This window comes from Equus caballus, chromosome 15 (assembly GCF_041296265.1).
Source record: "Equus caballus isolate H_3958 breed thoroughbred chromosome 15, TB-T2T, whole genome shotgun sequence".
Taxonomy (NCBI): Eukaryota; Metazoa; Chordata; class Mammalia; order Perissodactyla; family Equidae; genus Equus; species Equus caballus.
The window spans coordinates 67649394-67672580 of record NC_091698.1 but is presented as its reverse complement, the minus strand read 5'-3'; the positions used below and the strand labels follow the sequence as shown (position 1 = coordinate 67672580).

General features: G+C 55.2%; 1 protein-coding gene across 5 annotated transcripts in view; it reads left to right on the top strand.

Moving 5' to 3' along the window:
* The window catches only part of TTC7A (tetratricopeptide repeat domain 7A), a 121370-nt gene that overhangs the window by 65908 nt on the left and 32275 nt on the right, over nucleotides 1–23187 (top strand). For all 5 annotated transcript variants that reach the window (XM_023619128.2, XM_070235510.1, XM_023619129.2 and 2 more), the window contains 4 exons: nucleotides 7177–7294; nucleotides 9350–9407; nucleotides 10619–10691; nucleotides 13737–13897. In XM_023619128.2, the coding sequence (XP_023474896.1) occupies nucleotides 7177–7294; nucleotides 9350–9407; nucleotides 10619–10691; nucleotides 13737–13897 (410 nt within the window). The remainder of the gene's footprint in view (nucleotides 1–7176; nucleotides 7295–9349; nucleotides 9408–10618; nucleotides 10692–13736; nucleotides 13898–23187) is intronic.

Below are 23187 nucleotides of genomic sequence, written 5' to 3'. Positions count from 1 at the left end.
AAGTAATCAATGACAACGTAAATAGAAAAGCCCGAAAGGAAACTTAAACACGCAGACTTGTCATCCGAATTGGGGAGAAGGGGGAGCTGTTTAAGCTCAGCTGGGAAGCATACTTGGGTTTGGCGGCTGCTGGGAGCCAAGGTTTAAATCGGGTACAGGCTAGAGTGAGGTCCCGCTGGAGGGCCAAGGGGTGGGCTCCTGGCAGCCTTCCCTGACCAGGAACCTCGCCCTCTGCGTCTCCCTAAAGCCCCGTTTCCACCTGCCTTGGACGCGCAGCACATTGCATTGTATTTCTTGTTGTATGTGTGTTTCTTGAAGGCAGGAGCGCTCTCTTCCTTCTTGAAACCCCAGCACAGTTTTAATGCCTCGTGCTGATTGGGTAGGTCTGCTTGCCAATGAGCACAATCCCTCGGCAACGAATACTGCCTTATATGGTACTTGTCTTCCCAACTAGATGGGGAGCTTCTTCACTTACCATGTCTTGCACCCTGAGCCCCTCTCCCCCACAAAGAACCCTGCACACAGTAGGTGTTTGTCCATATCTTATAGAATGGCGCCAGCCCCAGCTGGCTGGAAGGGATGGGTGTGGGAGGCCTGCATCTGGTTCGGTGGTTCTCTCTGGCTCCCTGGGTTGGCGCTGGGCCGAGAACAGGCTGTGGGTAGCCAAGGGCAGCCTGTTCTCCAAGGAAGCCAGGCACTCTCTGTTCTCAAGGCCACAAGCATGAAGAATGGGTCTGACTGTGGCGGGCAGGGGGGTGCTAGTGCTTGGGACAGGCACAGATCCCAAAAGGCGTCTGATGCCACCTCCGTCTCCTGCCTTCATAGCTCTTGGCTCACGTCAGCCTCCAGCAGCCCAGCCATTGCCCAGCCAAGCCCAGGAGCAGGGGACAGAAATCTGGGGGTGGACGATTTGGCCCAGGTTGTAGGAAGGGAGGCTGAAACTAGGACATTTGAAAAACGAGTTGTGCTGGGTGAAACAGAACTAGGTGGCCTCGTGCCAGAGGTGGAGCACCTGCTGTCCCTACATCCTGTCCTTGTGCCCAGAGCTAGTGTGGGATGCCCCAGGCTGGGTCTGAGTCTGAAAGCAAGGTTGTCCCTGGGTGAGAGTAAGTAGGGAGGGGCTGGACAAAGGGACCTGCAGGGTCACGTCCTGGCTGACATGGAGTTTGCAGCGGGTGGGAGAACACTGGCCCCCAGCCTAGCCTGAAGCTCCTCTACATGGGGAGGGTGTCCCAGGCTCTGACCCGTGACGGCAGTGTGTGGTAGCTTCCTGCCTCCACCTGGCCAGCACCTTGCCAGGGTTCCCAACCAGTTATTTAGGGCAGGAGGAAAAGGAGATGTAAATTTTTTTTTTTTTTGAGGAAGATTAGCCCTGAGCTAACATCTGCTGCCAATCCTCCTCTTTTTGCTGAGGAAGACTGGCCCTGAGCTAACATCTGTGCCCATTTTCCTCTACTTTATATGTGGGACACCAGCCACAGCATGGCTTGCCAAGTGGTGCCATGTCTGCACCCGGGATCTGAACTGGCAAACGCTGGGCCGCTGAAGCAGAACTTAACCACTGCGCCACCAGGCCAGCCCCAGAGATGTAAATATTTTTTGATATCCCTCCAAACACAATTATTTAAAATTCATTTAACTAAAAAAGTTGAACCTCTCCTAGGATAAGAGATGGGGGTGTGCACGTGCGCTGTGTGTCACACACAGAGGAGAGGAGGTTGGGAAATGGAAATGCTGTCTTGGCCTCTTCCCGTGAGGGGGGTAGTAGGAACAGAGCGGGCTTTGGAGGCAGAGAGGACAGGGTTCAAATCTTGGCCTACGCACTTAGCAGCCGGGTGACTTTGGGAGAGTAATTTACCCTCTGTGCCTCATCTGTAACCTGGAAACAATCAGATCTCCTGTTACGGGTGGCTGCAAACACCAGAGCTGAGGAGTGTCCCTGCTTAGCACTTTGTAGGTACCTGGTAGATGGCAGGTGTCCCTGTGACAGCCATTTCAAAATAGCATGCTCTCAGAAAGGATGTGCTTTGTGTTTTTGCCTTCATTTTTCAGATTCGGGGGTAGGCAGAGCCAGGCAGATGGATTAAGTATTTATGAGGCAAGGAAGAAAGAATGCCAGCTGTCCTGCCACTAGCTTGTGAAAATTAGGAAAAGTGCTACCAGGAGAAAAAAAGTTCCTTCTCAGTAGAGCAGATAAGAGGTCCTGGGCCCTGTGGGAAGGGACTCAGGAGAAACTGGAGACTCTCTTTAAACAGAGCTCTGGGTTCAGAAAGGACCTTTCTCTGGTTCCCAGGCAGGGAGGAAGAGGCGAAGGTTCCAGGGGGACAACCTCTTTGGCCCACTGCAAGATGAATGAGACAGCCCTTGAAGTGGAAGGCAGCCCGAGCTGAGCAAAGTGTGCAGGCCAGAAGCCTGTCTATGTGGGAACCAAATTAGGAAAACTGGAGAGATGCAGGAACTTGTAAGGTCACGGGAACACTGTCCTTACTCATGGACAGCAAAAGCAAAGGGTCGAAACTGTATACCCTTCAATGCACCCTTTTCCCAAAGGGTCAAAAAGGGGAAAAATGAAGAACCAGAGACAGCAGCTGTGAATCAGGCAGCTTAGAAAGTTCCAGAGGTAGACTCAGGAGGTGTGGGTCGGAAACTCAGTTCTGCCACTTACTAGCCAGGTGACCTTGGATAGGTCCCAAGTTTCCCTGTGCCTCAGACCCTTCAGCTGTGAAACACTTACTCCATCAGGTGGCTGCAGGGCCATGAAAGGTCAGTTGGGCATATATCTCTCTAGAATTGCAAGGGAGGGAGAGAGAGGGGCTCTCCGTCTGAATTTTGTGCCAGTTAACATGGCTGCCATAGGTGAGGGAGGTGTTCAAAGCAGTGTCTCCCTGGGAGGGGAACAGTTGAGAAGAGCTTTGAAAACCCCTCACCCCAGAAGTATTTTGATGAGCAGGGAGGGCCTCCTGCTGCAACCTGAGCTAGTCTTACAGAAGCAGCAGCCACAGCTACAGAGCCACCAACTGTTGACTTTTGAGGCCACAGGAGGAAGTGTCTGGGGACTGGAAAGGGCAAATGAGGTGGCAGGCAGGGAGAAGATGGCTAGGGTGCTCATAGATGGGCAGGCTCTGGGCTGCTCAGCCAACCATTTGGTTTCCAGATTGCAAGTAAGCCCCGTCACTGGGTTGTAAAATGGAACTCTTAAAAAAAAAAAAAATGAAATAGACGAACAGGGATTAGGTTGGAAAATATCCGAGAGTGTTCCCCATGGTGGGGGTGCGCATTGTGACAAGGGCGCTTTAGTGGTTCCCTGTATGTGTGTCCTGGACCATGGGTCGGGGTCAGAGAGTTGGACCAACTCGGCATGGTGGTCTGCATGGGTGTCCTTGAGTAGATTCACTCCTTTTCTGTAACTAAGGCTCAGGCCAGAGACAAAAGGCAGGTTAATAGTGTCCCCTCTGGATTCCAAGAAGGTCTTTGATGCCACTTCTTAATTTGTCATTGAGGTCATGTAGCTATGGGAGAGGGACTCACATGGCACTTATCACACCTGTTAGGCTGAGATTTAAAAACATTCTGGAAAATTAAACTAATTACAGGTATAAAATTGCAACTAGTAATAATAATAGTTTACATTTATTCAGACACCACTCTGAGCATTCACCATGTCTTCCTCTCATTCGGTCCTCCCAGCAGCCCTATGAGGCAGACACTTGTTATACCCATTTTACAGAGGAGGGAACTGAGGCACAGCAAAGTGGAGTGACGTGCCCAAGGTCACAGTTACTAAGTAGCCAAACCAGGATTTGAGACTAGGAAATCTGGCCCCAGAAGTTGTGTTCTTAGCTACTAGGCTGCCCTGCTCTGTGTGGAGAGCTTATTCATGGGTGTGGAGCTGAGTCTGGACTTGGTGGGATTATAGTCCTTTAGACCCAAGGTGGCAAAGCTACATTCCCAAGGGCTTTAGGATTCCCACTCTTGTCTTGGATGAAGGGGAACTGTGCATTATATATACAGTGTTTTCTTGCTTTTTTTTTTTTTTTGGAGGAAGATTAGCCCTGAGCTAACATCCGCTGCCAATCCTCCTCTTTTTTTTTTTTTTGCTAAGGAAGACTGGCCCTGAGCTAACATCCATGCCCATCTGCCTCTACTTTATATGTGGGATGCCTGCCACAGCATGGCTTGCCAAGCAGTGCCGTGTCTGCACCTGGGATCCGAACTGGTGAACCCTGGGCTGCTGAAGCAAAACATGCGAACTTAACCGCTGCGCCACTGGGCCAGCCCCTTTAATATATATATATTTTTTGTTTTAAAAATATTTTATATTTAAAATACATACATGTTTTGAAGTGTTTTTATTTTTGCTGTGACAGCATTTTTCCCTTTTGTGGCTAGAGCACCCATGTATAGTAGTACTGTATGTTATTGCATTGTATACTGTCATACTTAATAGAATTGACAATATTTCTTTTCCTTCATAATCACTGCACTGACTCATGTGCAGAAAGCTGCTTTGTGATAGGTATTAGAAATCCAAATAGTGTTGGCCATGTAGGAAAATGGTACATTAAAGCCTTATGAGTTTTATTTGAGACAAATCCTGATTCCATCCATAGAGATCATTTTAAATTACATAGACAAAGGCAGGCAATTACTGGCCAAGGAAGGCTACTGATCTGGGGATCAGAGTGGACCACAAGTTAGACAACCTAAGGATGTGTGTTTTCACTTTTTAAAGCTAAAAGATGGTGAGATCTATTAATCTAGCATATAACGTGTATGAACTGGGGAGTAACTTTTCCCTCTTTCCAGTAATTGCTGAGCCTTGTTCCTGGCGCCCTTTCTACATGGGTTGCAGGAGGTAGAAGCTGGCGTTTGCTGAGTAGAAGGACATGGCCATGGGAAGAGTGTGTAGGTTTCTGGATTCTTTTTATAACTTGTACTTGATGGTTTATAAAAAAAGCTGGCCCCTGTTTGAATGGTGACGCCTAAGGACGGCGTGTGAGTTGGGCCACATCAGCGTGGGGTGTGAGGGAGGACACGTGCTGTTTGCTCACTTGCCCTCCCGTGGTGCCTCCTGTCCCCCCTGCGGCTGTGAGGTCTTCTTGGACAGCCCCAGCCACACGACTGCCCCTTTCTTGGAGCTCCCGTAACCCCCTGCCAGCACCACACAGGGACCCTTAATTAAGAGCCACCTCATCCTGTGGGGTCTCACCCTCCTTTGTGTCAGCTCACAGGGATTCTGTGCCTGTTCACCCAGGTTTCCTGCCCCCTTGTCACTGGGCATCCCAAGCTGGGCCCAGCACCGAGCCTGGTACTTCGGAAGCCTCAGTGGAGCTTTGCAGGGAGGAGCAGTGGGAGCAGGGGCTCCAACTCCCCATTCTGCAGATGAAGACCTTTGAGGCCCAGAAACTGAGTGACTTGCTCCAGGCCCCATGGCTGTCAGCACTGAGCCGGGATGGGAGCCTGTGTGTGGGAGCTTGTCCTCCAGCTCCTTCCTCTCACCCTGGCTCTGACTTCAGGCCCCCACAGCCCTCCCAAGTCCTGCTGGGCCAGGTGCTCCAGTAGACGGATTTTAGCATCTGCAGCCTTGGGCCCAGCCAGCCAGCCAAGGCTGGGCAGCAGGCAGCTGTGGGGTTTCCTGAGCCACTACCTCTCCCGAACCCCAAGTCCTCAGGCCTGTGGTGTCAGAGGCCCCGCTCCCCAGACACCCTTGTCCTTTCAGTGACCAGCCCACCAACCTGAAGGTGGCCCGCTGCCCAGGCCAGCAGCTTGAGCTCGACCATGAGGGGCCTGAGGACTGCCTTGGCCAGCATTTGTCAGGGATGGTGGTCGGGCCACAGAGGGATGCAGCCCCCTCCTGCCATCTCTTTGGGCTGTCAGCTCACCGTTCTGCCTCTCCTGTACTTGGGTTTTATTTTTTCCCTTTCTGTTCAGTCGGTTCTCTGCTCCTTCAGTCTTTTTCCTGCACAGTGCTCACCACCACTGAGCCCAGACTGGGGACTCGGCCCAACTCGCCTCCCCATGGCTGATGGCCTCTGTCTCAGCATCTCAACTCCACATTCCAGGGAGGGAGAGTCCACTGGTGCCCCAGCTGCAGCCCGTGGTCAGGCCGCAGATGCACAGAGTGCCCCTCTCATGCTGGGTGGGGTGGGCCTGGGCAGGGGCACACTGGCTTGGGTGCCAGAAGCCAACTTGGGCTTGAATTTGGCTCCCCAGTTGGCTGACTGTGTGGGCCTCTACTGGGGGAAACACCCCACACAAGGGGCCTTGACATCCGGGTGGCAGTGGGGCTTTGGGTGTGCTTGCGTCAGCCTCCTTGCTGTGGTGTGCGTCCGATCTTTGGGCTTGGTGACATGAACAACCAGTATACTGCCACGCCAGGCACGTGGGCAGATGACGTTCCTGGGTTCAGTAGGAGGGAGAGGGCATTTCTTGGAGGCCTGTGGGCTGTGATGGGCAGGGCTGAGGCCCCCAGCTGTGCTCTGCCTCCCCAACAGGCCTGACTGCTGTGGGTGCCCCAGAGGGCTCGTGAGGTCTGCCCTATGTGTGCCCTTCTCTTAGTGTCACGTGTTGTGTATGATGCTATGTGTGCACATGACCCACGCCAGCTGGTCCCTTTCCAGTCCCTCCTGCTCCCAGTACAAAAACAGCCCGAGGCCTTTTTCCCCTGAAAAGTTTGAGCTCCCTGTGTCAGGGAGCGAGCTCACAGAGGGAGCCAGAGTGGCAGCCTACCCAATCTGCGGCGTTGGTGGTGTCCCCGAGGCCCAAGCCCAGAGCCCTGCCTGCCCCCCCATCCCAGCTTCCCTGTCTCTGCTGAGCTGGGCAGGGACAGACACAGGTACCTCCAGAGGCCAGATGAGGAAAGAGGCTGGTCTAGTCCTGGGTCCCTGCTCTCAGCAGAGGAAAGGTTAGGGAGCTGGGATCCTGGGGCAAGCTTTGTGAGAGGTAGTGCCCTGTGACCTTGAACATAAGGCCCCTCGGTGGGGGAAGGGGTCCAGGGAGTCACTGGTCAAAGAAACAGCTTTGATCCTCCCACTCAGTGGCTGTGTGGCCTTGGACAAGCCACCTGGCCTCTGTGGTCATGCTGCCCACCCATGAGGAATTGCAGTTCTGAGTGTCCTAGGCCGGCGACTATGAGCAGCTTCCCTCCCCAGTGACCTTTGCCTCTCCTCTTTCCAGCTGGAGGAGGCGGAGCACTTTGCCACGATAGTCATCGACCTCGGGGAGGAAGCTGGTGAGTTCCTCTCCAAGGGCTACCTGGCGCTGGGGCTCACCTACAGCCTGCAAGCCACCGACGGTGAGTGCCAGGGCCGAGGAGCCTCTGCTCGGGGTGACCCAGGCCTCCTAGTGGCCTCCCAGGCATCTTGTCCCACCAGTGCCCACCCTCCAACAGACCTCCATCAACCTGGGGTAGTTGTGTGCATGCACATACACTTTGCCCGCTCAGTTTGCTCAGACTTCATCGCTCTCAGACATGCCCTCTTTGTGGACCCAGTTCTTCCCACCCTCCAGGCCCAGGCCCAGCTCCTGCGGAGCCCGTGCTGGTCTCTGCCTCCGGGAGCCCCTGTGGGGCCTGCAGTCTGTAACGCGCCACCAGCCCTGACCCACAGCGTCTTCATTCTGGTTCACCTTTACCCTAGGCCTGGCTCTGATCCTCTGGGGCTTTGAAACCCCCTCCAACACATGGCATAGAGCTGGGTACACAGCAGGTGTTTAATAAATTCTTGTGCTTGGCGGATAGATTCCACTCCTGTCTCCCAGAGCCTGGCATTCTGTCCCCAGCCCTGCCCGCTGGGCAGCGTGTCCCCCCATGGGTCAGGCAGCCCTCTGCTTCTGTATCTTTGCCGCTTGAGGGAAGGGAGTGATGGCCCCACCCAGAGCAAACCCGGAATAGAAATTGGCCGCGCCCACACTCCCTGGATGCCAGCCCTGGGCGCGGGCTGCAGAGGCTCCGCACAGCCAGTGGTGACAGCACGTGGTGCTTGCCCAAAAAGGGGAGGAAGAGGTGAGAGGTCCTGGTGCAGCCAGCTCCCTGTTCTTTGGAGACAATGGTCACTGTTTCTTCCGGGTATTGATGAGCCTGCAACAGGGAACAGTGGGGTCTCTCCACACTGGTCAAGAGAGGGAGCTGTCGCCCCTTGGTCAGAGTCGGGTCTACTTTGAGCCAGGGTCCTCCTGTTCCTTTAACCCTCTGTGGACTGCATTCTCAGCCCTGCTGCACACACCCCGGGCCAGGGCTGCTTTATGTGCTGGCACCTCTGACAACCTTCCTGCTGCTCCTGCAGCAGGACTGGTCTGGGCTGGCTAGAGCCTGGACAACAGGTGTTTGAAAGCTTCCCAGGTGGTGCACCGTGCAGCTCAGGCCTCGAACGCTGTCCCACCGCGTTTAAAGTAGGATTCAGCTTACCAGAAAGGTGCCTGGTTCCGGTTAAAGCAAGAAGCCTCAGGGGAAAGTAGAGGTGACCGGGGAGGCTGGGGGGAGGAGAGATAGTGTTCAGTGGGTGCAGGCACACTGTTTGGGATGGTGAGAAAGCTCTGCAGATGGAGAGTGGTGATGGTGCACAGCATTGTAAATGTACTCAATCCCCTGAATTGTACACTTAAGATTCATTAAAGAAAGAAGAATGGGGTCGGCCCGGTGGTGTAGTGGTTAAGTTCACATACTCCGCTTCAGCAGCCTGGGTTTCACCGGTTCAGACCCCAGGCATGGACCTATACACCACTCATTAAGCCATGCTATGGCGGCATCCCACATACGAAAAAAGAGGAAGAATGGGCCGGCCCAGTGGCAGAGTGGTTAAGTGCACACGTTCCACGTTGGAGTCCCAGGGTTCGCTGGTTCAGATCCTGGGTGTGGACATGGCACCGTTTGGCAAGCCATGCTGTGGTAGGTGTCCCATGTATAAAGTAGAGGAAGATGGGCACAGATGTTAGCTCAGGGCCAGTCTTCCTCAGCAAAAGAAAAAAAGAAAAAAAGAAAAAAGCAGCAACCTTGTGGGTAAGGAAGCTCAAGGAGGCGTATGACCAGAACAGAGGTGGCAACCTTTCTCTCAAGGCTGGGGCCTTTCAGAGGGTCACGGTGGCCCAGGTGGCAAAGAAGGCAAAGAAGTAGAAGGACCTGTTGTGCCAAGAAACAAGCCAGGAGGGTGGGGCCAGGTGGACACCCCACCCCCTCCCCTGGTGACTGGGGCAGTGAGTGGCATCACTCTGGAACTGCTTGAGTACAAGCATTTGCCAGACAGGGCCCTGCTGGGGTCTCTTCCTGCAGAGCTTGTGTGCCCTGGGATGGGGCAGGTGGGTCGGCATGCCATCAGCATCCCTCATGGCTCTGTCCCCATCCTGTCTCCTGCAGCAACTCTGAAATCCAAGCAAGATGAATTGCACCGGAAAGCACTGCAGACCCTGCAGAGGTGAGGAGGACCCGAGTCACAGCAGAGACACTGGGTGGCCCATTCACGTGCTTTATCTCAGTGGACCCTCTGGTATAGACAGAGCACAGGTTTCTAACCCCTTTTTCTTGTCCAGGAAACTGAGGCTCTGAGAGCTCATATGGGAAGCAGGGACAGGCTTTTGGGGTTGGGTGGCTGGGTTGAGCCCTTCAACACTGGTGGAGCCGCCCTCCGCCCCACACTCAGCCTCTGCTCCTGAGCTCAGGGCTTTAAAATGGGAATAAGAACGATTATTGTTGTCATAATTATGTGAGATAAAGCAGGATAAGCGCCTTGCACAGTGCCCTGCATGTAGCAGGGGCTCAAAAATGGTGTTCACCTCCTCCTAGGCCCTCCCCACCCAAGGGCTGTGAGGACCCACCACCCACAGGCCTCACACAGATTTCCTGGCAGCCCAGGGGTCAGGGCGGAGGGTGGGCGGCAGGAGGCAGAGGAAGTCCCTCCCTTAGCAGCAGCCTCCGTCCCTCAGACCCATCCTTGCTGAGCCCCTCTCCCCACCACGGCCTTGGGCACCCGCCCCCGAGCATCCCTCCTTGCTCTCTCCTCTGGTCCAGTGCAGGGCTCTTCCCTCTGATCCCCGTGTGTCTTGCTCCCTCCGAGCACTGAGGTGAAGCTGCCGGGGAGGGACCTGCCCTGGACTCCTTGTGCCGGCTTCATGGGAACATGTAGCTCAACCCTGCTCTGCGGCAGGTTGTTCCCGAACCCAGGGAGGTGGGCGATTCCCAGCCTGGCCAACCCCCTCTGAGTTCCCAGCGCCAGCTCTTCATTCCCGAGGCTTCTTGCCCAGAGAGGCCATCCCCAGCCTCTCTACCTTCGGGGAGGTGTTCCCTTCTGTCTTAGGGTGGAGAGGGCAGACTCTATATGAGGCTAGAGCAGGGCCACAGCCAGGCTAACAGCTGCCCGGAGGTGAGGAGCATCCCGCACACACCCCCAAATCCTACCCTCCCAAACGGCCCCCCACTTCAGCAGAGCCAGCCCTTTCGGAGCCTGCTGCCCATGGGCTCTCTGCCTGAGCCATCGTCTCCTGGCTGGGCATCCTTAAGGTGGGGCAGGGCAGAATCCCTGACATTTTGCCCTGCAGCAGCCCAGCACAGGGCTGGCATGCTGGAGGCCCAGGTCTCGCTGGTTGCTCACCATTAGTGACTGACTTGTCACTCCCTTTCCCCATACAGAGCCCAGCAGCTGGCGCCCAGCGACCCGCAGGTCATCCTCTATGTCTCCCTGCAGCTAGCCCTCATCCGCCAGGTGGGTCCTCACAATTCCTATCCTCCAGGTTCCTGGGGGCTACTGATTTCTCCTGGCACCACTGCTTTTACTGGCTGTGTGGCCCTTTGCAAGTGATTTGACCTCTCTGAGCCTCTATTTCCTTATCTGCTATGTGAGCACCTTTGTACTCCACTTCGGAAGGACCTCGTAAGGATCAAGTCAGATAATGTGGTAAAGCTTTGGCCCATGGTGGGTCCACAGGAAGGGATTATTCTCTGCCCTCACTCCCTCTAGAACATTTCAGTCTCCCGAGAAGTTGATGAGTGACCCCTCCGAGTGGGGAGCAGAGTGACAGGCATATGGAACTGTTCCTGTGTGATCCCAAAGCTTTTCCCTCACCCTGTGGACACCACTCTCAGCCTTGGTCTCTAGGATCTGTTGGGGGCCTCCCATCTACTGCCCCCTTCACCCCACTGGGACCACCACCACCACCCATGGCTCTCCAAGCCGACTTGCCTTCCTTCCCCAAGCTGAGCAGCTGAGCTGTTAGTGCCAAGAGGACACTGCTCTGTCCAGGGAGTGAGGCCAGAGAGTCGCCCACCAAGCAGTCTGCCTTTCAGAAAAGAGCCAGGGCTCCGGCCCCCAGGCCCTTTAGACTCTCTGCTTTCACAGTGTGCCTCGGCCCTCAGGCTGATGCTCTGTGCACACACCCGGCCTCCGAAGCAGGACCTCTCGGTGGCCTTGACCCAGTGAGTGTGGCCTTGGGACTGCTTGGGGACTGCAGATAAGCCTGGACTCCCACAGCTCAGCTCTCCTCACCTGTGCCGGCAGGGAACCAGGCTGGGCTGCAGACTGTTGTAGAGAAGTCAGCAGAGCCCCCAGCCTCTGGGGATGGCCAGGTGATGGGCAGCCCTGGCTAACACGGGTGCTGCTGTACCCCCGCACTGGCCTGCATGAGCCCCACATCTGATGAGGAGGGTGCTATTGGCCCCATTTTATAACCTGAGGGACAGAGGCGCTCGTGAGCTTGGGGACTGGGGACTGGCGGACCAGCACTGAACCCAGACCCCACCCTGCCCCAGTTAGACACCTATGGGCTCTAGGGATCTCGCTGCCCCGACTTGTATGGACAGGGCACTTAGAGCCATCCACCGGCCTGGCGGTTGGTCTTACTGGTCTCTGTCAACCTTTGGCCTGTGGTCTCATCTTTGGTTAATTCAGTGAGCTGTTTCTCTGCCTCCAGGGTCTCTGCCTCCCCGTCACTGCCTGCCTCACCTTCCCCTCAAGCCCTGCCTCGGCCTGGCTTTTCCCCTCACTGCACTCTTATTCTCATCGCTGGGACCCCTTCCCACTCACCCCGTGCCCAAACCCTTGTGCCAGTGCCTGTGTCTGCCCTCACCTGATTTGTCCCTTATTGTCACTGTGTTCCTGACTCACTCTGTCTCCCTCTCTGAGTTCTCCTTCTCCACCATTTTCTCCCCAGCAGCCCTGCTGTCGTTCTCTGCTTCTCTCCCCTCCTCTTATACCCACCCCACCCCTCCTCCACCCCCAGGCCACCTGTCCCGCCCCCCTCCCCACTATGCCATGGGTCCTGACTTCCTGGTCCTGGATGAGGCACTTGGTACCTCTCTGCCACTCCCTCCAAGGAGCCTCACCTTGCTCTGGTGCTCCCAGGAACATGGACGGAAAGATACCTGAGACCACTTTATTTTTAGCCCTCTGTAAAAGAACCAGTGCTTTTCTTGCCATCAAGTTCATAATAAACCTTTGGTGATGCATTTTTTAATATCTTTAATTATTCAGCCACCTCTAATGAGTGGCGACTGTCCTCCCAGAGAGATGGCTGAGCCAGGCCAGTGGAGCCTGGTGCCCAGTTTCCTTGGGGACCCCAGATCTGGGTTGCCTCATGGGTCGAGGGCCCCTGAGTGGACTGTAAGCTAGACCTGGCCTGCTGGGTCTTTGAGACCCTCTGGCCCATCCTGCCCAGAGCATGTATGGCTGCCTGAGCAGTGACAGCTTGGATTTGATACCCAGCTCAGGATAATGGGGTCCGCTCTGGAGAATCACCAGGGCAGGAGCAGCCTTGGGGAGACATGGACGAGCTAAGCCAGCAGCCACACTGACCTTAGCTTCCTCCTTCACTTTCCTTGACCTTTCCACTAAAGAAGGTGGGAGGACTCTGGGCCTGGCACTAGTGCCCACAGCCCGTGCCAAGGCCAGGTGGAGACCAGGCAGGAGCCAGGGACACCAGGGACCCAAGGTCCCGGCTGGCCTGCACCATAGGCCCCTAAGGATCATGGGAGGCTGGTGTCTGAGGTTTGGTAAGGAGCAAGATTTTCTAAAAAAGACTCATCAAGGTCCTGGGAAGATGGGGCCCTGACATGGAGAGACCTATTTGTTAGCTGCCTGGGCTTTGAGGGGCTTGACAGGGAGACTCACGTTTTCAAAGTGTGTGGTAAGTCCTCTGCTGGACATTTCATACATCGTCTTGTGCTCTCAGCCCCTGTAATGGGGTGGCCATGATCCTCCTTCTGCAGCTCAGGGAGGTGAAGTACCTTGCCTAAGGCACCAGCTAGGGAGTCGCAGAGCTGGGATCTACGCTTCATCTGACCCCAGAGCCCAGGCTCGTGCCACTGTGAGCCTCTGAGAGGAAGGGTATTTATCTGTCAGCCCCACATCAGGTGACTTTTCCCCATCACTACAGGGACACGTTCAGACAGGCTGGCCTGGCCACCTCTGGGTCTGTAACTAGTGGTCTGGGTGGCCTCTCCAGACAACCCCCACTCCTCCAGTTTAGGAAGTGCTTCCTGGTGTCTTCCAAATTCTTCATGCTGCCCTGTAAACCTGCTCCTCTTGGTTCCAGAGTGGGGACAGCAGTGGCTTCCTGGGCCTGACTTGGGACAGCAGATCTCTCTGACCATGTGTTTGGGGTATGCTTTCTCATCAGAGCACCAGCCCTGCCCCCCAGTGCCTGGGGTCTCACTTGAGTCTGGTGCACTCTCCATGGCTGGCGCCTGGCACTGAAGTCCGGGGGGAGGTGTGAGCCTTGGGGAAGGTCACTAAGGTGGCAGTTTTCTTTGGCAGATCTCCAGCGCCATGGAGCAGCTGCAGGAGGCCCTGAAAATGTGCCGGGATGATGCCAACGCCCTCCACCTGTTGGCACTCCTCTTCTCCGCCCAGAAACACTACCAGCATGCTCTGGATGTCGTCAACATGGCCATCACGGAGTATCCCGAGAACTTCAAGTGAGTTCCCTGTGGATACTGCTGGGCTGGGGGGCTGGCAGGCCACAGACACAGGTGCCCGTGCACGTCCCACCCTGCCACGTAGCCAGCCAGCACACACTGATTAAGTGCCCACTGCATGCACACTCCCTGGCTGGAGAGACAAGGCAGGGTGAGGACCCATAGGGTTGGAGAATGGTTCTGGTGTTCTGCTCCAGGAGGTGTGTGGTGAGTTCTGTATGACAACTGCAGGCTCCACAGGGGCTGCTTAGACCACAGAGGAGACTGTGCTCAAATACACATGCTTGGGCTGCTCCCACCCCATCCCGGGCTCTGCACTGTCTCACACCAACTCGTGTGACTTAATGTTAACCCTGGCACAGCCAGCCAAGGACAGGATTCTAACACTCGCTAGGCTGGCGGAGGCCAGGTGAGCCATCCTGCCTCCAAGCAGGCCATGGGCAGTCCAGGGTGGTCCTGTCTCCCTCCATCCTCAGCTCCTCCATATGCCCTGTTTACCACGTCACCCCATGCCCCTCTCTTTGGAGCAGGGTTCACTCTATCCTTGGCCCAGGCCACGGCAAGTAGGTAAGACTAGACCCTCCTGCCCCCACCTATACACAGAGGCCCTGCTCCACCCAACCAGGACACTGGGGAACAAGAGCCCTGCTGGGCCAGCTGAGGCAGGAGGGTGCGGTGCTCTGCGGGAGGGAACGAGGGGGAGGTTGACTTTTGATTTCTGCCCTCCTCCCCTCTGGGGCGGGTGATCTTGGGTGTAACAGACCTTGTTTCTCTGGATACTGTGAGCCCAGGATGAGGGGGCCCCTGAGCACCTGCACTCTTGCCCCATTCTACCTCAGGGTCTGAAACGAGACCCTTTAGAACCAGCCAAAGGCTGTCCTGCTTCAGACAGCAGAGAAGTGTGGCCCTGGTCACCCTGGGAGGTGCTTGTGCTGGCAGTGGGAACAGGTTTGTGGGAATTTGGGGAAACTGGTGGGTGCCGCAGTGGTGCTGGGAGATGAAGGGAAGCTGCAGTTGTCCCAGCCCAGGGAGGTTCCTTCGCGTGGGGAGCCTGGGCTTCCCCTCTGTCCATCCCCAGACCGTCAGGGACAGAGCTGACCCCTGGGGTGAGGCTCCAGTTTCCTGTGCCTTTGCCCTCCCTCAGAGGGCTCCGCAAGTGGCTTTGCCTGTGGGCTTGGACTGCTGGGGATGGCTTTGTCATCACCAAGGCTCAAGAAAGGTGCTTTGAGAGTGGCAGTGTGCTAACCACAAGGTCCCCACTGGAGAGGGAGCCCCAGGGAATAAGGCCAAGGGCAGGCATTCATCCTGCAGGTCAGCGCTGCTACCCTAGTCCAGACTGACCGTCCACCCCCCAGCACCTGACCCCTGGCACCACCCGTCTCCCACCATCCTGGCCCAGGGGGGTCCCAGCTGCCCACAGCCAGGGGTGAGCAGAGACAGTGCGTGGCCGGCTCCGCATAGCCCGTTCCTTGTGCTCGAGATTCTGCCCCGACTCTTGGCCACCACCCTGCATTTGAGAGGTTAGTAAAATTGAAATCACTTCGCTTTAAAAGGCAGGTAGTTTAGGGCGGGCTAAAACACAGCTGTGTGGACAACGGATTAGTTCCCTTGTCGGGGTAATCCCAAGGGCAGTACAGCAGGGCCTATGAAAATACACGAAGGACAAAGATCCTGCTCTTCCAGTAACAGTCACCTTTCTTCCAAGCTCCATCTTCACGCCTGTCTGGCAGGATCTGACCTGCTGGCCACGTGTGTGTGTGCGTGTGTGTATGTGTGTGTGTGTATGAGAGTGTGTGTGTGCCTGTGTGTGAGTGTATGCGTGTGTTCACTCTGTTGTCAGGCTTCGTGGAAACAGACGCTGTCATGAAGAAAGGCTCAGAATCCTGCAGGGCGGCAGGGGGGTGCTCCTCGCCCAGCCCCTGAATCAGAGTATATCACAGAAGAAAGAAGAGTCTAGGCTAGGTGTCAGACATTGTTTTATCAGCAAGTCCTTTTTCCAAGTGAAATCTCACATGCAAGTTGAGAATGTGAACAGATGGGAGCAGAGCTGTCCCAATGGAAGCGAGGGAAGGGGACTCGCACACTGCCCACTTGGCCCCTCCTTGGACCCTTGTGCCCAGGGACGGAGCCTCCCTTTCCAGCATCTGGGTCTTACTGCGCAATGTCCTGTCCTAACTCCTGGGCTGAATGTTTTCTGCTAGCAGAATCATCTCCCCTGGCCTGATGTAGGGAGACTAACACCCCTTTTTGAAAATCTGCTTGGAGCCCACACTGTGTGAGGCACAGCGGGAATGGGTTTGTCCAGTGTGTGGATCCCTCTGGCTCTCCCTCAGCTCCCCGACCCCACCCCAGGGGAGGTGCCTCCTATCTTCTTCCTCCATCCTCCCGGGTTCTTGGGCTGGGTGAGGAGCCGTCTTCTGCCCCCGAGGCTTCCCCCTACTCTCTACCCTTTCCTCCTGGCTCACTCAAGTGCCTTCAGTAGGAAATGCTTCACTCATGGCAAGTGTCTTCGTAGGGGAGCGGGGGACGTGGGCCTTGCCGTGAGGTTGGTGACTCTCCCAGGGAGGCCCGTGGGTGGACTTCCTGGCCTCCGAGAACACCTGGACCTGAGCTATGGCATTTGTTCCTGTGTGCATGTATTCAGGGACATGGCTTCCGGCAGGTCCTCAGAAGGGCCCTAAACCCAAAAAAAGTGAGAAGCCTCGGTACAGATTGTGCTGTTTGTCAGTTTGCAGGGTACCTGTGCCCCTCTGTGTTGGCTGTGTCCCCCCTACTTCTGCAGGCTAGAGCCTTCTAAATGGGTAGCCTCCACATGGGCACAGAGCTGCTGCATACAGACACCACAGAGGCGCTGCAGGGGCCTCAGGAGCTCTCGGGCCAGGGCTGTGGGCTGGCAGCAGGGAGACCCATTTGAGGTCAGAACCCAGGGCAGGAAAGTGAGTGCCAGCTCCCGAGGCCTCCATAGCGTTCTTCTGTTCCTCTGTCACTGCAGAGAGGCCGGCTGCAGAGCATTTGGGGATCAGAGCATCCCGTCCCCAGGGGTGCCTCGCTTTGCACAGTCTGCCTGTCAGGCGGTAGCAGGTGATGGAGAAGCAGTGGTGGGTTCTTTACCTCTGAGCCACCCTCACCTCTGTGACTGTAAGGAGCTCTGTCTTGGCCTGAGCTGGCCCTAAAAGGTTACAAAAGTAACTGGAAAAAATATAGGGGGTTCTGGGCTCCAGAACTATGAGAGAATACATTTCCGTTACTTTAAGAAAAAAACAATCACCTTAAGAAAAAATATATATATATTTATGGTTGGGAGTGGGTGGAAAATCCACCTACCACACAGCTCTGTGGAGTGACTATAGGATATGACCATGGCTCTTTGCAAATAAGTCAATACTGTTCACCACAGATGAAGCCCCAGAGTACAGAAGCCCATGGATTAGCAGGAAATGTCACAGAGTCCATTACCGGTCAGGGATCACTGAAAAATGTCATTGCTCTTCAACTGAAACTGCATCCTGCTTCTCCAGCTGCTCCCTGCATTGAGGACAAGCTGTGTGTGGCTCCAGCTGTTGCCACCGCAATTAATTAAATGACCAGTCCAGTAAATATCACTTCAACAAAACAAAAAAATCAGATTCCCTTCACCTTGACGTCAGTGTCCCCAACAAAGTCTGCGTTCTGGGGCACTTAAAGGTCTGGGTCCGTCTGCCAGCGAGTGCCTCCCCAACGCCTGTCCCAGGTGGCTGAGGCCTCTGAGAGCCTTTTTTTTCTGCACAGCCTGCCTTTGTGAAGGAAGAGGCTGGCAGGCCTGTGTTGGGTGGAGGAGGTCTAGCCCGGGAGGATGCTGGTGGATGGAATGGACCCTTTCCCCATGTGAGGGCCACAGTGAAGTCCCTGCCCTCATGGGATCGTGCCTGTCACTTACCTGTGCCACCTCCAGGAGCTTGCTCCTCCTTTCTGTGACCCTGTTTTCTCATCTGCCAAAAGACTGACATCTTTCGTGCCCCTCTGCCTCCAAGGTCTATTGTGAGACTCAGACAAGAGAAGGTCTCACAGTCGGTTTATAGTTGTGTTCAAGGGCAGCAGTGTGGAGGGGTCTGGAAGATGGCCCACAAACAGTGTAAGACTGCAACATGGGACCCGAGGGGAGCAGTGTGCACCGAGGGCCGAGAGGTGGAGGAGGGCGCCCCATGCGTAATGGCAGGGAGGCGGAGCGGGGAAGCCCCGTGCAAAGGTGGTTAAGCCCCTTGGCTGCGCAGGAGGCCACCGTTCCTACAGTCAGTCTCAAGACTCCTGGAGGAAAACCCAGCTTTCGTGGAGTTGAACTTTTGAAAATCCTCCTGAATTCAAGGATTAGAAAGCAAAGCAAAGAGGATCTTGATTTCCGTGCTGTGGGATGACCTTTAGTTAGTGGAGCTTGGGTTTAAAAAGCAGAAACGTGCTGAGGCAGAGAGTGACAGCCCCGCAGGAACAGTGTGAACCTGGCATAGTAGGAACCAGACACCCTGAACAGCCTCCTGAAATCCTGAGGGCTTCCGACTAAGCCCTGGACACATGTGCTGGCCGGCCTGTTCCTGGCCAGCCTGAAGGGGGCCTCAGGGGGGCAGCAGGCTCCCTATTTGGACCTGGGTTCCAAGCCAGGCGAGGCCAAGGAATGTAAGAGGTCTCGTGCAAGCTTGGAGATGCCTTCACTGGTCCTTTCTCCTCATCCTGGGTATGGGAGGCAGCTGGGAGGCCCAGCCTGGGAGGGGCAGGAATATGGGGTCAAGGGGGACAGGCCGCTGATAAGCATGGTCCCTGAAGCTGCAGGCTCCGTGGGGCATTGGTTTTAGGTAACAGATTCCTTGTGCCTTAGTCAGGCTGCTTGTAGTGAAGGTCACCATGGTAACCAAACAACATTCCTGGGCTAATGATGGGAGCTTTCCAATAACCAGCCTGTCAGTCACTGCCCCCACCCCATGCCTGACAGCCTGCCAGACTGGTTTTGAAAGCCCAGGCCATCAGGCTGGCTGGAGGGAGGCAGAGGAGCCAACTGGTTTGCCCATCCCCTTCCACGGTGGCAAGGCCACCTCCTCTTAGGAGTTTCTGCCCCGCCCAGCCCAGGTCCTGGGGGACTTGAAGGTCCTAGAGGAAGGTGTGTCGGAGCCCCAGGGAACACTCCCAGCACAGAAACGATACGGCCCTCTCCACAAGCCGGCTTTCGCCGTGTATAAACAAATGGAACTGGTACAGCCATCTCCCTCAGGAAACTAGGCTGTTTTGGAAAATGTTTGAGCTGATAACTAGGCATTAGCTGGGCCAGACCTTGACTGAATCCAGTTAAGGCTAGCGTTGGCCTCAAGGGCACCTCTCTGATCTACCTGGCCTGCCTCACCTTCTTCTCAGGTTGCATGTGATGTATTTCTCGTGCATTCTGCCAAGCAGAAGGGATCAGAGTCCTGGGCTTCTGTTAACATTTCTGAGTTAAACCCGGTGTGTTTATTGGACGTTTCTTATTAGAGACTTGTAGTAGATCAAAAGGATGCTTAAAATACCAACGCTTCAGTGAGGGGCTGGAATCAAAGGTATTAGCACAGACATAGTTCATCACTTTGCTGGGTTCACTAAGCATTTTTGGCTGCCACAGTCCCCATGAGGACAAGAGCCATGGTTAAACTCGCAGGCCACGTGGTTGAGGGAAGCGCTAAGCCAGGCATGATCGTTGGCACCCGTGCTCTCTTCCCCAAAGGTCAGTTCCTCGTCGGCTAAGCTGGTTTGACATTCAGCATGTCGCTTCGCTGGTTGTTCTGTGGAGCCTCCTGTGATCTCACTCTGTGTGACCCTGCTGTTGGATGGAGTTCTCAGTATCCCTGTAGTGGTCTGCTTACCCTCAGCCCAGGAGGGTAGATGACCCAGGTTATTTTGTTTGTTTGGGGAAGAGAGAGGGGAAAGAAAAGCAGGCAAGTATTTGCAGGTTTTTCCAAAAGGAATTCTTCATTTGTTTGGAAGTGGTTTTAGCCCTTTGCCTCCTGGTCCTCACTCCCTGACCCCCTGCTTGTAACAGCTGGAGGCAGGCGCTTGGCCCAGGGTGCACTATTCTCCAGCAGGAGTGGCCCTGCCCCAAGACAAAGCTTTTCTGCCCCTGGGAGCAAGGGTCGGGGAGGGGCATTCATGCCCATGAAGCAGGGCTGGCCTCCCCTCTGCATGGGTGGTCTTCAGGTCCCAAGGTCTGCTCACTGGGCAGAGATTACAGACCAAGACCAAGGTGTGTTTTCTTGGTGTCTTATACCGGGCTGAGAGCCTTTGTTCTACCTGAGGACCTTCTTTCTGGAAGTTCTTCCACCCCTGAGTGTTTATGGAAAAGCTCTGTGTGGCTTGTGTTCATGTCTTTCAAGATCGAGAGTTTGTGTCTGGAGAGTCGCCTGGAGGTAACTGGAGGTGGCCCACAGCTGAGAAAAGCGGGGCCCACTGCTGGAGGCCCAGGCCCGCCAGGTCAGCCGTGGGTCAGCACAGATGAGAAAGCCTTGCCGTGCAGCAGCCACAGGGCGGGCCATGAGCGCTCTCAGACCGGCCCTGAGTCTGTTCTCCAGGAGGGGTAGGGCGTTCTGAGCAAGGAGGGGCTAACTTCAGGAAGCAGAAGTTTAGGGGCTGGTGATTTTAAAGCTTCAAAGTAGGCTCACTTTGTTTTTGTTTTTGTGTGTGTGTGAGGAAGATTGGCCCTGAGCTAACATCTGTTGCTTGGGGAAGATTGTCGCTGAGCTAACATCTGTGCCAGTCTTCCCCAGTTTTGTATGTGGGACACCACCACAGCACAGCTTGATGAGCAGTGTGTAAGTCCATGCCCGGGATCTGAACCCGCGAACCCCGGGCCACTGAAGTAGTGTGCATGAACTTAACCTCTACACCTCTGGGCCAGCCTCCTCAAAGTAGGCTCACTTTGAATGAATTCATTAAGAGCTGGAGGATCAGCCTGAGCCTTCAAACGTTAGGGTACGTGGGTCAGTGTAATCCTTTGGATCCAAGGAGAAATCATTGGTTTTTAGGGCTAAGAAGAGATGCCTTAGGGTCCCTTCCATGTTGGGGGTCAGCCGTCAGAAGGTAATAGAGCTGGGCCTCTCTCTGGCCCTCTCCCTTTCAGGGAGGTCACGCCTGTTAGAGTTGCTTTAAAATAATACCCTCCAAGAACACGTGTGTGAGTTTAGCTGGTTAATTGCCCTGGTGGAGCCTCTCCCAGAGGCATGGAATTTGGAGGAGTCTGGGAGGCCCCGGTGCTCTGTGCTTCCTGGACTTCCCCTCCAGGGCCTGGGCCCCTCGTGAGAGCCAGGTGACTACAGCCTGAATAGGGGTCAGAGGGTGGGCTGACTCCTGCTCAGAAGGGCTGCTCCCCCCTTCCCTCTGCCCACCATCCTGTCCTAGGGGCGAGGCTTCTGCGCCTGGTCGGGCTGGCCCCTCCCGCCCACCTCCGGCCTCCATCCCTGCCAGTGTAGCCCTCTGCGGTGCCCTCCTCACCTCGCTTTGCTTCCAAATCCTGCCCATCCTCAGACTCCCCTCGGGCTCCACTTTGCCTTGAAGCCCTTGCATGTCTGAGGGAGCCCACCCCCCAGCCCCGCTTGAGAACCCACAGCAGGGCACACAGCACGCCCCAGTAGACCCTCCGGTGGGCAGACCCCAGGAGTCGATTTACTTGTTTTTGCGGGGAGGAGGGACATACAGGATGGTGCCACCATACAGTCCTCAGACTGCACCCTCACCCTGCTTTGTTGTTGTTTTGGTTTGTTTATTTTTTTGGTCTTTACAACCCTCCTACTTGAAAAGCTAAAGAAACTAGTAGGAAAGCTTGATGATATCTCAAGGTCAGATAGCTGATGAGTGGCAGAGCAGGGACTAGCACCCAAGCCAGCTGATGGGCTGAACAACGCTGGTATGCTTGAACCCCATGAGCTTCGATAATAGCAAAACAGCAGTTCTAGTGCTTGCTCTGGCAGGCTCTGCTCTCAGCACGTTACGTGCATTAACTCAATCCCCTCAGCGGCCGTAGGAGGTATGGGAACTACCATTCTTCCCACTTTGCAGATGAGGAGACGGAGGCATGGAGGGCAGAAGCAAGCAGCTGTACATAGTAGAGGCTAGGTAAATAATGATGGCAGAGGCCAACGTGGATGAACCCTTTGCCAAATGCCAGCCCCTAGCTAGGCCTTCATTTATATTCTTTTCATGTAACAATCACTGGCGCATACAGATACCGTCATTCCCATTTTACAGATATGAAACTGAGGCTCTGAGACATTAAGGCAACTTGCCTGGAGTCACATGGCTGGAAGAAGGGAAGCTGGGATTTGAACTTAGGTCGTCAGACTTGGACCCTGCTTTTCACCACTGAGTTGGACCTGGGATGACCAGGGACAGGGCCCACTTCCTGTGGATCCCCGTGTTGTGTGCAGGCTCTGGCCTCCTGGCCGAGGAGTTAGACTTTCCAGAGGCATGGCCGCCTGACTTAGAGAATAACCTGCTTTTTCACTCAATTATGTGTTTCCTGTAAAAATAGAACTCTTCATTAAAACAGCCCGGCACGGCCGTCAGCTGGAATTACTAATTACTGTCCTTTAAAGAGATAATATCCACTTTTGTGTGTTTGCCACACCTGCTGCGACCCCCTCCCCCACCATGGAGGGCTCCCGTGATGGCCAGGAGCCAGAGGGATGGGGCAGAGCCACCCAGGGCCTGGTGAACCCACAGATGGGGCCGGTGGGACCAGGAAGAGTGGAGAGTCTGCGAGACGCTCTGCAGCTTTACTTCCGTGGAGTTCTCTGATCCTGGGAGTGCCCGTGGCTCTCCAGACCTCAGTGAGCCCTTGTGACTCAACTTCCTTCTGTTATTCAGCAAAGATCTGTTGAGTGACGTTAGGTCAGGCACTGGGGATACAAGGGTAAGAAAGACGTGGTCCCTGCCCGAGTGTAGGATCTGGTAGGGAAGATAGAAGTGATGGAGCCACCTGGGGATGACACTGAGCTTTCTTGCGGGGTGGCCATGGGCCAGGGCTGCCTTCACAGGCTCTATTGCCCTCAGTCCTCCCAGCAGCTCTTTGGGCAGTGCCATTACTGTCCTTGCTTTACAGACAGCAGGTAGAGCTCAGAGAGGGGAAGGCACTGCTAGGAAGTGGCAGAGCCTAGAAGTGTACTCGAACCGTCTGATGCCAAAGGCTGTGACGGGGAGTAAGCCAGGGGCCAGACGCAGCTCCCTCAGGTACACGGCGGTTACCATGTTGAAGTGCTTATTGCACATGCTGAGTCATTTTACAGGGAGCTGGATTCAGAAGATGA